Source organism: Littorina saxatilis, linkage group LG3 (assembly GCF_037325665.1).
Source record: "Littorina saxatilis isolate snail1 linkage group LG3, US_GU_Lsax_2.0, whole genome shotgun sequence".
In the NCBI taxonomy this organism is placed as follows: Eukaryota; Metazoa; Mollusca; class Gastropoda; order Littorinimorpha; family Littorinidae; genus Littorina; species Littorina saxatilis.
In genome coordinates, this window is record NC_090247.1 from 40369575 (window position 1) to 40382412 (window position 12838).

The 12838-nt window shown below is 39.9% G+C and overlaps 1 protein-coding gene across 2 annotated transcripts in view; it reads left to right on the forward strand.

The window, feature by feature from the left end:
* The window catches only part of LOC138962356 (PAX3- and PAX7-binding protein 1-like), a 31224-nt gene that overhangs the window by 14647 nt on the left and 3739 nt on the right, over positions 1 to 12838 (forward strand). For both annotated transcript variants that reach the window (XM_070334147.1, XM_070334148.1), the window contains exons 10-17: positions 912 to 993; positions 2614 to 2726; positions 3157 to 3356; positions 3951 to 4098; positions 10265 to 10383; positions 10942 to 11018; positions 11801 to 11867; positions 12279 to 12425. In XM_070334147.1, the coding sequence (XP_070190248.1) occupies positions 912 to 993; positions 2614 to 2726; positions 3157 to 3356; positions 3951 to 4098; positions 10265 to 10383; positions 10942 to 11018; positions 11801 to 11867; positions 12279 to 12425 (953 nt within the window). The remainder of the gene's footprint in view (positions 1 to 911; positions 994 to 2613; positions 2727 to 3156; positions 3357 to 3950; positions 4099 to 10264; positions 10384 to 10941; positions 11019 to 11800; positions 11868 to 12278; positions 12426 to 12838) is intronic.

Here is a 12838-nt window from a genome sequence, read left to right on the forward strand (position 1 = left end):
TGGCACACTACTGCTACCATTTGAAAAAAATTATATTAGTGTTTTATTGAGTCACTTGAGAAAAAGTGACTCTATGTAATCGGTCAGTGTTAGTCTGTCCGGCCGGCCGTCCGTAGACACCACCTTAACGTTGGACTTTTCTCGGAAACTATCAAAGCGATCGGGCTCATATTTTGTTTAGTCGTGACCTCCAATGACCTCTACACTTTAACGATGGTTTCGTTGACCTTTGACCTTTTTCAAGGTCACAGGTCAGCGTCAAAGGAAAAATTAGACATTTTATATCTTTGACAAAGTTCATCGGATGTGATTGAAACTTTGTAGGATTATTCTTTACATCAAAGTATTTACATCTGTAGCCTTTTACGAACGTTATCAGAAAAACAAGGGAGATAACTAGCCTTTTCTGTTCGGCAACACACAACTTAACGTTGGGCTTTTCTCGGAAACTATAAAAGTGACCGGGCTCAAATTTTATGTGAACGTGACTCATTGTGTTGTGAATAGCAATTTCTTCCTGTCCATCTGATGCCTCATATAATATTCAGAACTGCGAAAGTGACTCGATCGAGCGTTTGCTCTTCTTGTTTTTATTGTTACTGTTAAGAGCATGAGTGATATGATCAGCCTTGCTTACAAAACAGTCACTTCAGAACCTTCTGCTACTCAGTTTTTTCTGTTTTCTACTTGGACATCATCAATAAAGGTGTCCACATTAATTTTCTGTGTGTGATGAACAAAGTTTCCCCAAACCAGTCTAGAAGAATTGCATCAGTCCAACTTTACTCTTCTGACACACATGCACAAGCATACACACACACACACACAGTCACAGGAGTGGGTTTAGAAGTTAGACTCCCAACTCTGTGTGATGGTTGCTAATGGTTTTTGTTTTTTTCTTCCCACTGTAGACAAAGCAGCTGGACAAGTTGTCATGGCCACAGAGGAGGAGCAAGCCAAGCAGCGCCGAGTTGCAGAACGTGAAGCAAGAAGGTAATTTATTCTGTTCCTCTGACATGTTAGTGTTCTCCATCTGTCCGCTCCTCTGTCTTTTGCCCTTGTAGGCACACTTCTAACATGCAATAAATTTTGTGGGTTGCAGAATTTAAAGCAAGGAAAAATTTCCTCCCTTCCACTCTCTCCGCCCCTCCACCCCCCTCCGACCACAGTCACAGACACGACCCCTGTTGTTCAGATAGGCTTTTTTCAAGTTCTTTCTGGACTTTTTTTATTTAGATTTGCGTTGGATCCTTATGTTTTACTGTGAATTGTTTCTTTATGTTTTATTGAGTCACTTGAGAAAAAGTGACTCTATGTAATCGGTCAGTGTTAGTCTGTCCGGCCGGCCGGCCGTCCGGCCGGCCGTCCGTAGACACCACCTTAACGTTGGACTTTTCTCGGAAACTATCAAAGCGATCCGGCTCATATTTTGTTTAGTCGTGACCTCCAATGACCTCTACACTTTAACGATGGTTTCGTTGACCTTTGACCTTTTTCAAGGTCACAGGTCAGCGTCAAAGGAAAAATTAGACATTTTATATCTTTGACAAAGTTCATCGGATGTGATTGAAACTTTGTAGGATTATTCTTTACATCAAAGTATTTACATCTGTAGCCTTTTACGAACGTTATCAGAAAAACAAGGGAGATAACTAGCCTTTTCTGTTCGGCAACACACAACTTAACGTTGGGCTTTTCTCGGAAACTATAAAAGTGACCGGGCTCAAATTTTATGTGAACGTGACTCCCAGTGACCTCTACACTTTGACGTCTGCTTTGGTGACCTTTGACCTTTTTCAAGGTCACAGGTATGTCTTGAAGGAAAAAAATTGAAATATCATATCTCTGAAACTATTCATCGGATTTGATTCAAACTTTATAGGATTATTCTTTACATCAAATTATTTACATCTGTATTGTGTTGTGAATAGCAATTTCTTCCTGTCCATCTGATGCCTCATATAATATTCAGAACTGCGAAAGTGACTCGATCGAGCGTTTGCTCTTCTTGTTTCCTTTTGTGTAGTTAACATTCTGTAGTATGGGCTGATATTGCATAGCTGGCCTTACCAAGTGATATCAGATTACAGTTTTTCATTGAACCTTTTTCCCGCAGTGGGGCACTGCGGTTATGAAATTAAAGGCCCCTCCTGTTTTTGGAACCGCAGGAGCTTTCTAGTTTGCTGTTAGGTAGATTTTTGGTTCCTCTTTCCTGTCATGCTCTCTTTTTCTTCATGAATTCTTTTCCTTTTTCTGCCTTCTTGCTCATTCACCTGTATTTTTTCCAAAAATCTCTTCTCTTGCCGCTTGTCTCGCGATTCATGTATAGTTTAATCTGTTAGTGTTCTGATGTAAGTCCAGCAGTAGATAGGTTAAGCCTATTTTAACATACTGGAAACTGGTAATCTTCCAGTAGGTATTAATTTAGTTTTACTAAAGCCTGCTGGGACACAAGTAATGGGTTAGTGCATTTGTAAACAGGAATCGCTTGACAAGTGGCCCCCTTCATCCCCCCCTTCCTCGTCCTGATATGGCTCTGCGTAGTCGGCTGGACGTTAAGCAACAAATAAACAAACAAACAAACAAACAAACATTGAACCTTTTGTTTTACAGGTCACGGAGGAGGCGGGCTCGAGAGACACGTAACATAGTGAATCACCACGAGGGCCTGTCTTCAGACGACGAGGAGAGTCAGGCAGACGAGACCAAGTTCTGCATGGAGCAAGGTTGGTATCTCTCATAGCACTTGCCTTGAAGAGTTCAGTCTGAAGAAGAAGAAAAAAAATGAGATCTGGTCCTTGACCAAGTTGATCAGAGACACCCAGGCAATTTCAGTGTTTGTTTGTATTTTGTTCATATGTTCTCCGAGTGTGATGCCATTGATATCTATAGTTGTTGCTTCGTGGGGAATGATGGAAAACTTTTGTGGAGTACTGATATTTCTGATGCTTTCTCCCTGCTAGATAGTATCTGACCCTACGAAGCAAAGTAAACATTCTTTCAAGGCTTGAAAAACATGGATGATGATGAGTAAAAAGTATTTTCTATTTGTTTTCATTTGTTTGGCCTTGCAAACCTACTGTGATTGTTCTTTTTCTCTCTCTCTCTCTCTTTATTTTTTGTTGATATATATATTTTTTATTTTTTCGTCCTCAGAAAATATTGAAGGAGCATCAACAAGCCTGTTTGAAGATGCTCTGGAAGACTTTGTGGAGATGGATTTGATACGCAGGAGGTTTGAGGAGTGGAAGTTTGAGTTTGGGGACACCTACCGTGAGGCCTACATTGCTCTGTGTATACCAAAACTGGTCAACCCCTTTGTAAGGATGCAGCTCATGGGCTGGAATCCACTCAAGGTATGTGGCAGGATTATACTAAACTTTCTTTGCAGTCTAGTTTGATTGTGTGTGTGTGTTGAAGAAACTTTTGTGTTAACTCTGTGGAATGAAGCTTCTTTCTCTCTTCCATCTATCCTTAGAAAAGGTTAATTCTGTTGCATTCCTGTACATAACTGTTGATTGTTTTCAGTGTTCAATATTTGTTGATCGAAGTAACTTGTGTTGTAAATAACTGGAGAATGATGTATACCTTTTTTGGCTCTGATCACTGATGTCTTGCCACTGCTAGATAGTATCTGACTCCACATATTTTTTATTTGTGTATTTGTTATATATATATTTATAATAACCTTTTTAATTTTTGTCACCAATGTATTAGGTTTTGAGATTGAAAGACAGGTGATTGAGGGCAAATTTTAAATCGCTCCCCCTAACAGCAGTATTGTTTGAAATATTACTCTTTGTATTTGTTATTAGTTAGCTTTCATGTGACAAGAAGAGAAAACATTCTGGAGTAGGGTGTGATGTGTATGCCCATCTGTATATATATATGAGGGATAGGTTGGTGGTACCAAGAAAAAGGGTTGACAACTGTTTGTGGTGCTATTTCAGGAAGACTGCCAGGATTTTGAAGACATGAACTGGTACAACTGTCTGGTGTTCTTTGGCTGCGAGTCCACACAGGAGGTTGACCCAGAGGACAGCGACGTCAAAATCCTGCCCTCCATTGTAGAGAAAGTGGTCATTCCAAAACTTACATGTAAGTCAGGTCAAACGTAAAAAACTAAACAAGAACAAAACAAAGAGAAAGAAACCTCTGGCATTTTTTTGACTCACATGCGAAGCAAAAGTGAGTCTATGTACTCACCCGAGTCGTCCGGACGTCCGTCCGTCCGGAAAACTTTAACGTTGGATATTTCTTGGACACTATTCAGTCTATCAGTACCAAATTTGGCAAGATGGTGTATGATGACAAGGCGCCAAAAAACATACATAGCATCTTGACCTTGCTTCAAGGTCAAGGTCGCAGGGGCCATAAATGTTGTCTAAAAAACAGCTATTTTTCCCATTTTTCCCATTTTCTCTGAAGTTTTTGAGATTGAATACCTCACCTATATATGATATATAGGGCAAAGTAAGCCCCATCTTTTGATACCAGTTTGGTTTACCTTGCTTCAAGGTCAAGGTCACAGGAGCTCTTCAAAGTTGGATTGTATACATATTTTGAAGTGACCTTGACCCTGAACTATGGAAGATAACTGTTTCAAACTTAAAAATTATGTGGGGCACATGTTATGCTTTCATCATGAGACACATTTGGTCACATATGATCAAGGTCAAGGTCACTTTGACCCTTATGAAATGTGACCAAAATAAGGTAGTGAACCACTAAAAGTGACCATATATCATGGTAGAAAGAGCCAATAAGCACCATTATACTTCCTATGTCTTGAATTAACAGCTTTGTGTTGCATGACCTTGGATGACCTTGACCTTGGGTCAAGGTCACATGTATTTTGGTAGGAAAAATGTGTAAAGCAGTTCTTAGTGTATGATGTCATTGCTAGGTTTAGTTATTTGACCTTGACCCTGAAGGTCAAGGTCATGTCAAGGTCAAGCATGTGAGTCGTATGGGCTTTGCCCTTCTTGTTCCTCTTTGGAATAGTTTCATATTTTTCCCCAACATAAATAAACATTTACAAATTTTTAAACGCATGATACAGGGATGTTCCTTAGTGTTGGCAGGCGTCCAAAAGCTGAAACTTCAAAATTGCTGAAAACTTTGCTTCCCTTTTGGGCAGAGTTGTCAAGCTTTATTCCTGCTGGAAAAAGGGACGCCGAGGATTGCTTCCAACTCCTAAAAGTTCACAAAACTTTACAGCCTTTTCGGCAAAAAATTTGCATTAGCAAATGAATCCTAGCAACATCCCTGAGAATAAATGTGTGAACTCGGGCTACCATTGTGGTGTCAGTGTTGTTCTCGGTGTACATAGTGTCAAACTAGAGTGAATTTAATTCTGTTGGTAGACTAGGGACAAGAGAACCCAGATGTGTGTGTATTAGTCATGGGTGTTACTCTTCCGGCTTTTGCCGGATTTCCGGTTTTTGAAAAAATCTGAAGCCGGAAATTCCGGTTTTCCGGTTTTTCCCTTGCCGCGGTTAAAGTGCGATCACAGTGAATTTAGTGAGTTTGTTAGTGAACTAGGGACAAGAGAGTAGGAATGTGTTGTGGGGGGCATGTTTGGCATTAGGGAAGCTTGGTATTCTGCTAAGGAACAGTCATAGTGCGATCACAGTGATGTCAACCATAATCCCAGCTCGCTTCGAGTTTCCAAAAAATGGAAATGCTGATGAGCAAAAATTCTGAGTGAAGACACTACATGGCTTAGATGAGTGATAATTTTGCAGCTGCGAAAAAGTGTGTTTTCAGGTGTGGGTGGATGTGTTCTGAACAAGAACATAGTTGGCTTTGATTCAGTGTTTCTGACACCAGGTAAAGGGTGTGTTTGATAAGTGAAGAGTATACATTTTTGGACAGTTAATATGATGGATGATACATGAGCTTTTTTAAGTGGAGTAGTTGATTGTTCATGGAGGAGGTTGGGTGGGTGGGGAATGGGGGTGTAGGTAGGGACAAAGGGTACCAGTATCACTGAGCTTCTTGGGGATGGAGAGATGATGATATTAACTGGCTGTGATTCTAAATGGAAGCTTGTTTCATACTTTTTCCATGAGTCTGTAGTTACTGGAGTGAATACAAAGTTTAATAAAGAACAGCTTTGGATCTTCATAAGTTCTGTGCAAAGTTGAACCTTTAGTGACTAAGGCGCAGCAATTTTTGTTTTTGAGAAATAACTTACCACAACATTACTGGCCAGAGCTTTGTGATCACAATGATGTCAACCATAATCCCAGCTCGCTTCGAGTTTCCAAAATTGGAAATGCTGATGAGTAAAAATTCTGAGTGATAACACTGCATGACTTAGATTATGAATCTTTGGTATCCATCAGAAAGTTTCAGCCTTTTTCTGAAGGGGGGAAGTAGGTGATTTGTGTAGCTGACCTAACAAATCAGTAGTGCTGGAAAGTAGGTGGACTTGTGTCAGGATCACACTAGTCCTGTTTCTGCTCATGTAATATATGCCTTGCCTTGGGCAAAGAGTGTGTTTGATGTCTGAGATTCGCAACAATTTTTGTACTGAAGAAAAGACTAGCCAGAACATTACTGGCCCCAGCTTTGTGATCACTGTGATGTCAACCAGAACCCTTCTCTCTGAGTTTTCAAAACTGGAAATGTTGAGGAGTGAAAATTCTGAGTGAAACACTGCATGGCTTAGATGAGTGAATTTTTGCTATCCATTGGAATGTTTGAGCCTTTTGGGGGGGGGGGGGGGGTGTTGGTAGCTGTCCCAAACAAACTAGTGTTACAGAAAGGTAGGAAACCAGATGGGTTTGTACGAGGGTAACGAGTAAGTCTTGTTTGAATTACAGTAACAGTGGGATAATAAAGTAATAACAAGAAGAGCAAACGCTCGATCGAGTCACTTTCGCAGTTCTGAATATTATATGAGGCATCAGATGGACAGGAAGAAATTGCTATTCACAACACAATGAGTCGCGTTCACATAAAATTTGAGCCCGGTCACTTTTATAGTTTCCGAGAAAAGCCCAACGTTAAGTTGTGTGTTGCCGAACAGAAAAGGCTAGTTATCTCCCTTGTTTTTCTGATAACGTTCGTAAAAGGCTACAGATGTAAATACTTTGATGTAAAGAATAATCCTACAAAGTTTCAATCACATCCGATGAACTTTGTCAAAGATATAAAATGTCTAATTTTTCCTTTGACCATCGTTAAAGTGTAGAGGTCATTGGAGGTCACGACTAAACAAAATATGAGCCCGATCGCTTTGATAGTTTCCGAGAAAAGTCCAACGTTAAGGTGGTGTCTACGGACGGCCGGCCGGACAGACTAACACTGACCGATTACATAGAGTCACTTTTTCTCAAGTGACTCAAAAATTATATGTGTGTGAAGTCTTACTGCTACTGTGGTATCAGTGTTGTTCTTAAAGTGAACTTAAGCAATATTAGTGAATTTAGCTGTGTTTATTAACCAGGGACTAGAGAATGGGAATGTGTGTATTAGTTTGTTTGGTGTGTTGAACATTAGGTAAGCTTGGCGTTCTTCATTACCACAATCAAAGTGTGATCACAGTGATGTCAACCATAATCCCAGCTCGCTTCGAGTTTCCAAAAATGGAAATGCTGATGAGTAAAAGTTCTGAGTGATAACACTGCATGACTTAGATTATGAATCTTTGCTATCCATTAGAAAGTTATAGCCTTTTTCTGAAGGGGGGAGTAGGTGATTTGTGTCAGGGTTACAAGTCCAGATGACATATTCCTTGCCTTGCAGAAAGAGTGTGTTTGATGTCTAAGATTGTGCAGTTATTGTCAACAGTTCCGTGCTAGCATTGATGGGACATGGGCAGTTTTATGTAGAGGGTTTGGGGCTTCAAGGTGAGGGGGTAGGGGAGTATTAGCTAACTTGTGATACCAAATGGTGCCTTTTTTAAACTGTGAGACTGGGTAAACACAGACACCCCGAAAATCACATTCACTCAGTCTATATGCCCATGTTAGAATTACATTAACAGTGGGATAATAAAGTAATGAAAATTAAATGTGTGTGAAGTCTTATTGCTACTGTGGTATTCGTGTTCTTAAAGTGAACTTAAGCAATATTAGTGAATTTAGCTTTGTTAACTAGGGACTAGAGAGTGGGAATGTGTGTATTAGTTTGTTTGGGGTGTTGAACATTAGGTAAGCTTGGCGTTCTTCATTACCACAATCAAAGTGTGATCACAGTGATGTCAACCATAATCCCAGCTCGCTTCGAGTTTCCAAAAATGGAAATGCTGATGAGCAAAAGTTCTGAGTGATAACACTGCATGACTTAGATTAGTGATATTTTTGCAATGGACTTGTGATCCTCATGTCAGCCTTATTCTGAAGGGGGGGGGGGGGGGGGGGGGGTAGCTGACCAAACAAATCAATGATGTTGGAAAGTAGGTGAACTTGTGTCAGGATCACTCTGCCTTTGAGTTTGCCAAACTGGAAATACTGATGAGTGCAATATCTGAGTGATAATAAAATTGCATGCCTGCATTTTGTTATAATGTCTGGGGGGGGGGGGGGGGGGGGGGTAGCTGACCGTACATATCAGTAGTGCTGGAAAGTAGTGGACTTATGTCAGGATCACACTAGTCCTGTTTCTGCTCATGTAATATATGCCTTGCCTTGGGCAAAGAGTGTGTTTGATGTCTGAGATTCGCAACAATTTTTGTACTGAAGAAAAGACTAGCCAGAATATTACTGGCCCCAGCTTTGTGATCACAGTGATGTCAACCAGAACCCTTCTCTCTGAGTTTTCAAAACTGGAAATGTTGAGGAGTGAAAATTCTGAGTGAAACACTGCATGGCTTAGATGAGTGAATTTTTGCTATCCATTGAAATGTTTGAGCCTTTTTCTGGGGGGGGGAGGGGTGTGTTGGTAGCTGTCCCAAACAAACTAGTGTTACAGAAAGGTAGGAAACCAGATGGGTTTGTACGAGGGTAACGAGTAAGTCTTGTTTGAATTACAGTAACAGTGGGATAATAAAGTAATGAAAATTAAATGTGTGTGAAGTCTTACTGCTACTGTGGTATCAGTGTTGTTCTTAAAGTGAACTTAAGCAATGTTAGTGAATTTAGCTTTGTTTGTTAACTTGGGACTAAAGAGTGGGAATGTGTGTATTAGCTTGTTTGGGGTGTTAAACATTAGCTGACCAAACAAATCAATGATGTTGGAAAATAGGTGAACTTGTGTCAGTATCACACTAGTCCTGTTTGTGCTATTATTATATGCCTTGCCTTGGGGAGAGAGGGTGTTATATATCTGAGATTGGCAGCACTTTTTGTATGGAGGAAAAAAATAGCCAGAGCTTTGTGAGCACAATGATGTCAACCAGAACCCTTCTCTCTGAGTTTTCATGAATGAAAATGTTGAGGATTGAAAAATCTGAGTGATAACACTGCATGGCTTAGATGAATGAATGTTTGCTATCTATATGAGAGTTTAAGCTTTTTGTGAAAGGGGGGGGGGGGGGTGTCGGTAGCTGTCCCAAACAATCGAGTGGTACAGAAAGGAAGGAAATCAGATGGGTTTATATTTGTAAGTTTTGGTTGTAAGTACAGTAATGCTTATTCATTTAACTTGCTTTGGAGAAAGAGCATTTTTTATTTTTATAACCGGCCTTGGCTTTTTTGATCACTGTGATGTTAACTATAATCCCAGCTCGCTTCGAGTTTCCAAAAATGGAAATGCTGATGAGTAAAAATTCTGAGTGATCTTCATCTTGCCTGAAGTGAATGTAGGGTCAAGTGTTAAAGTTTCAGTATTTTCCAAAGCTAAATAGTGCACATATACATGTATATGTATGGGGTGTTGACAGTCAGCAATCAAAAAAGATGCACAGTAAGAGTATGTTACCAAGTCCTGTATGAATGCATGTTGGAGGAACATCACTGTGCACAGTAAGAGTATGTTACCAAGTCCTGTATGAATGCATGTTGGAGGAACATCACTGTGCACAGTAAGAGTATGTTACCAAGTCCTGTATGAATGCATGTTGGAGGAACATCACTGTGCACAGTAAGAGTATGTTACCAAGTCCTGTATGAATGCATGTTGGAGGAACATCACTGTGCACAGTAAGCAGCCAGGCAGTTGATATTGGGTAATTGTCCAAGTGAAAGGAGGCTGTCATTCCATGTGAAAGCCTGGGCAGATATGTTTGGGTGTATTGTGTATGCCGTCAATGTTCGTTCTCAATAATGTTCAAAAGAGACTTGCTTTATTTTCACTCTTGCTTCTTGTTTTGCAGATTTAGTGGAAAGTGTCTGGGACCCTTTGTCAACGACCCAGACATCACGTCTAGTCAATCTCAGTCAGCGAATTTTCAAAGATTACCCCACAGTTTCTTTAAAAAGCAAGCCAACACAGGTATGTATGCATCTCAGTGTTCCAGGTGTCTTTTGCTCCTGAAATTGACTATTTTTGTGGCAATGTTTGTGGTATTGTTTGCTTCTGTGCATGTGCACACGCATGTGTATGTGTGTGTTGTAGACAGTTCAAAATGGGGAATGATGAATCTCATATGAAGCGCTGATTGTGTGATGTTATGCTTTTGCTAGATAGTATCTGACCCCATCTCAGCAAAAGATAGCTGACAAAGTTGTATCAACCTAGTTAATTACGATTTACAAACTGGGACACAGGGTTTTAAGCTTCTTTTTTTTCACGTGGGAACGACAAGAAGAAGAAGCTTTCTTTTGTGTTACTGTAGAACACGGGTCATTGTGCCTATAAAATATTTGATAGGTGCAAGATCCTTTACAAAAGCAGCCGTCTGTTATCTAATATGTGCAAATTTGGTTTGTAGAACGTCTTTAAATGATTTCATAGATCAGCACGCTCTCAGTCTGATTGCAATTTGTAGTTGTTGCTGTTTGCAAAGTAAAAGTTTCAGGATTTTTATTGTTTGGTATTGTTTTTGTGCAGGCCTTTCTACAAGCTGTTGTGACACGCATCAAGAAAGCCCTTGATGATGATGTATTTATGCCTCTCTACCCTATGTCGTGAGTATATCCCGCTTAGTCCGATTTATTCATGCACTTGTGTATTTCTTTCACTGATGAGAATGATATGTCACAACAATCAGTGGGAGAGAAAACAAACACATCTTGGCTGTATATTTTGGGTGGGAAAGGAGTGTTATAACTGCATAGAGATTACACAGGTTTTTATTATTACATTATTATTATTATTATTCATCTAAGGTTGACGAAGTGTTCACGTCTTTTCAACAAATTTGTTTGATAAAGGCTTGACATAAAACTTTGTCAGGGTCGATTGTTTTAGCATTTAATATTTAACATGTTAAGATGCTCACGGTTAAACAGCATTTGAATTTGATTGGCCCGTGACATAAAGTTGTGCATGCCTTACCAAAATGAGAGTAACACATGATTTCTTAGATTTGCTGTCCTATTTAGAAAACAAAACACAAACTTGATGATTAAAGGTATTGATTGTCATTTATGCTACAGTAGGGACAAATTACAGGATTTGACCTCGTTATTACCCGTGTGACTTGGAATAATAGGCCGTGAAAAGTAGGATATGCGCCGAAATGGCTGTGATCTGCTGGCCGATGTGAATGCGTGATGTATTGTGTTTAAAAAAATCCATCTCACACGGCATAAATAAATCCCTGCGCCTTGAATATGTGCGCGATATAAATTGCATAAAAATAAAAAATAAAATTAAAAATAAATAAATCCCTGCGCTTAGAACTGTACCCACAGAATATGCGCGATATAAGCCTCATATTGATTGATTGTTTGATTATATTTTGCAGTGTTCTTGACAATAGATCATCTGGTCCGGCAACTTTCTTCCATCGACAGTCCTGGACTTGCATCAAGGTAAAGCAGCAGATTTAGTTTTTCAAGCAAGTGGATCTCCCTCCACTCCATAACAGATTTTGGAGATATTTATGTGTTGCTTGTGGACACTGTTTTGAGGAAAACAATTCACGAAAGAATATTAAAAAAAAGTGTCAACAAATCTTGTGGTCGAGTCATCTCTTGTAATTTAAACAATTTGTAGGCACACTTTTCTTTTAGAAAAACAAGGCAAAACAGATTAGGACAGATGTGTCCCAAAGGTCTGTTGATTAAGTCAGCTTTAGTAATTTTAGAACCATTCAGCCTTAAAATCCAATTTGTTAGAAGAAAATTTGAGGGGGGGGGGGGGGGGGGTGTGTGTGTGTGTGTTCGATATGACAAGATATATTTCCTTCCATGAGGTTTCACACTATGGTGCTGTGTTTGCAGTTGCTAGGCAACATCTTATCATGGCACGGATTGGTTGGCACACAGCTGCTACAGCGCCTGGCATTGGACGGCCTGTTAAACCGCTACATTGTGCTTGGTTTGGCCAACTCCCACGTCGACAGACACTCCATGGAAAAGTGTCAGACAGTGAGTAATTCTTCAGTTTAGTTGTGTTTACAGAGAGGGAGAGAGAGAAAATGTGTCTGTGTGCTAGAAATTGTACCTGCTCTTTTTGTCAACATAGTGACACCACACACACACACACACACACACCCTTTTTATTACCTCCAAAATTCTGAGAAAATCAGGTCTTAAAAAGGAGGGTGTCTTAAAAATAAGGTAAATTTACAGAGGTTACGGGGGGGTCCTAAATGGGGGAGGCTGTGTTTAAAGGGGTGTTCTTCTGTATTAGCTGTTTCAGTTGTTAATGCACAGTTCACTAAAAAGCCTCTGACTTTTCCAGAGATCCATACTGTTATTTTTACCAACAGTTACACTGTAGTTTTAATTGGATGGGCTTTGTCACTTTAAAATGAAACGGACCTGAGGCAGTTTCGTCA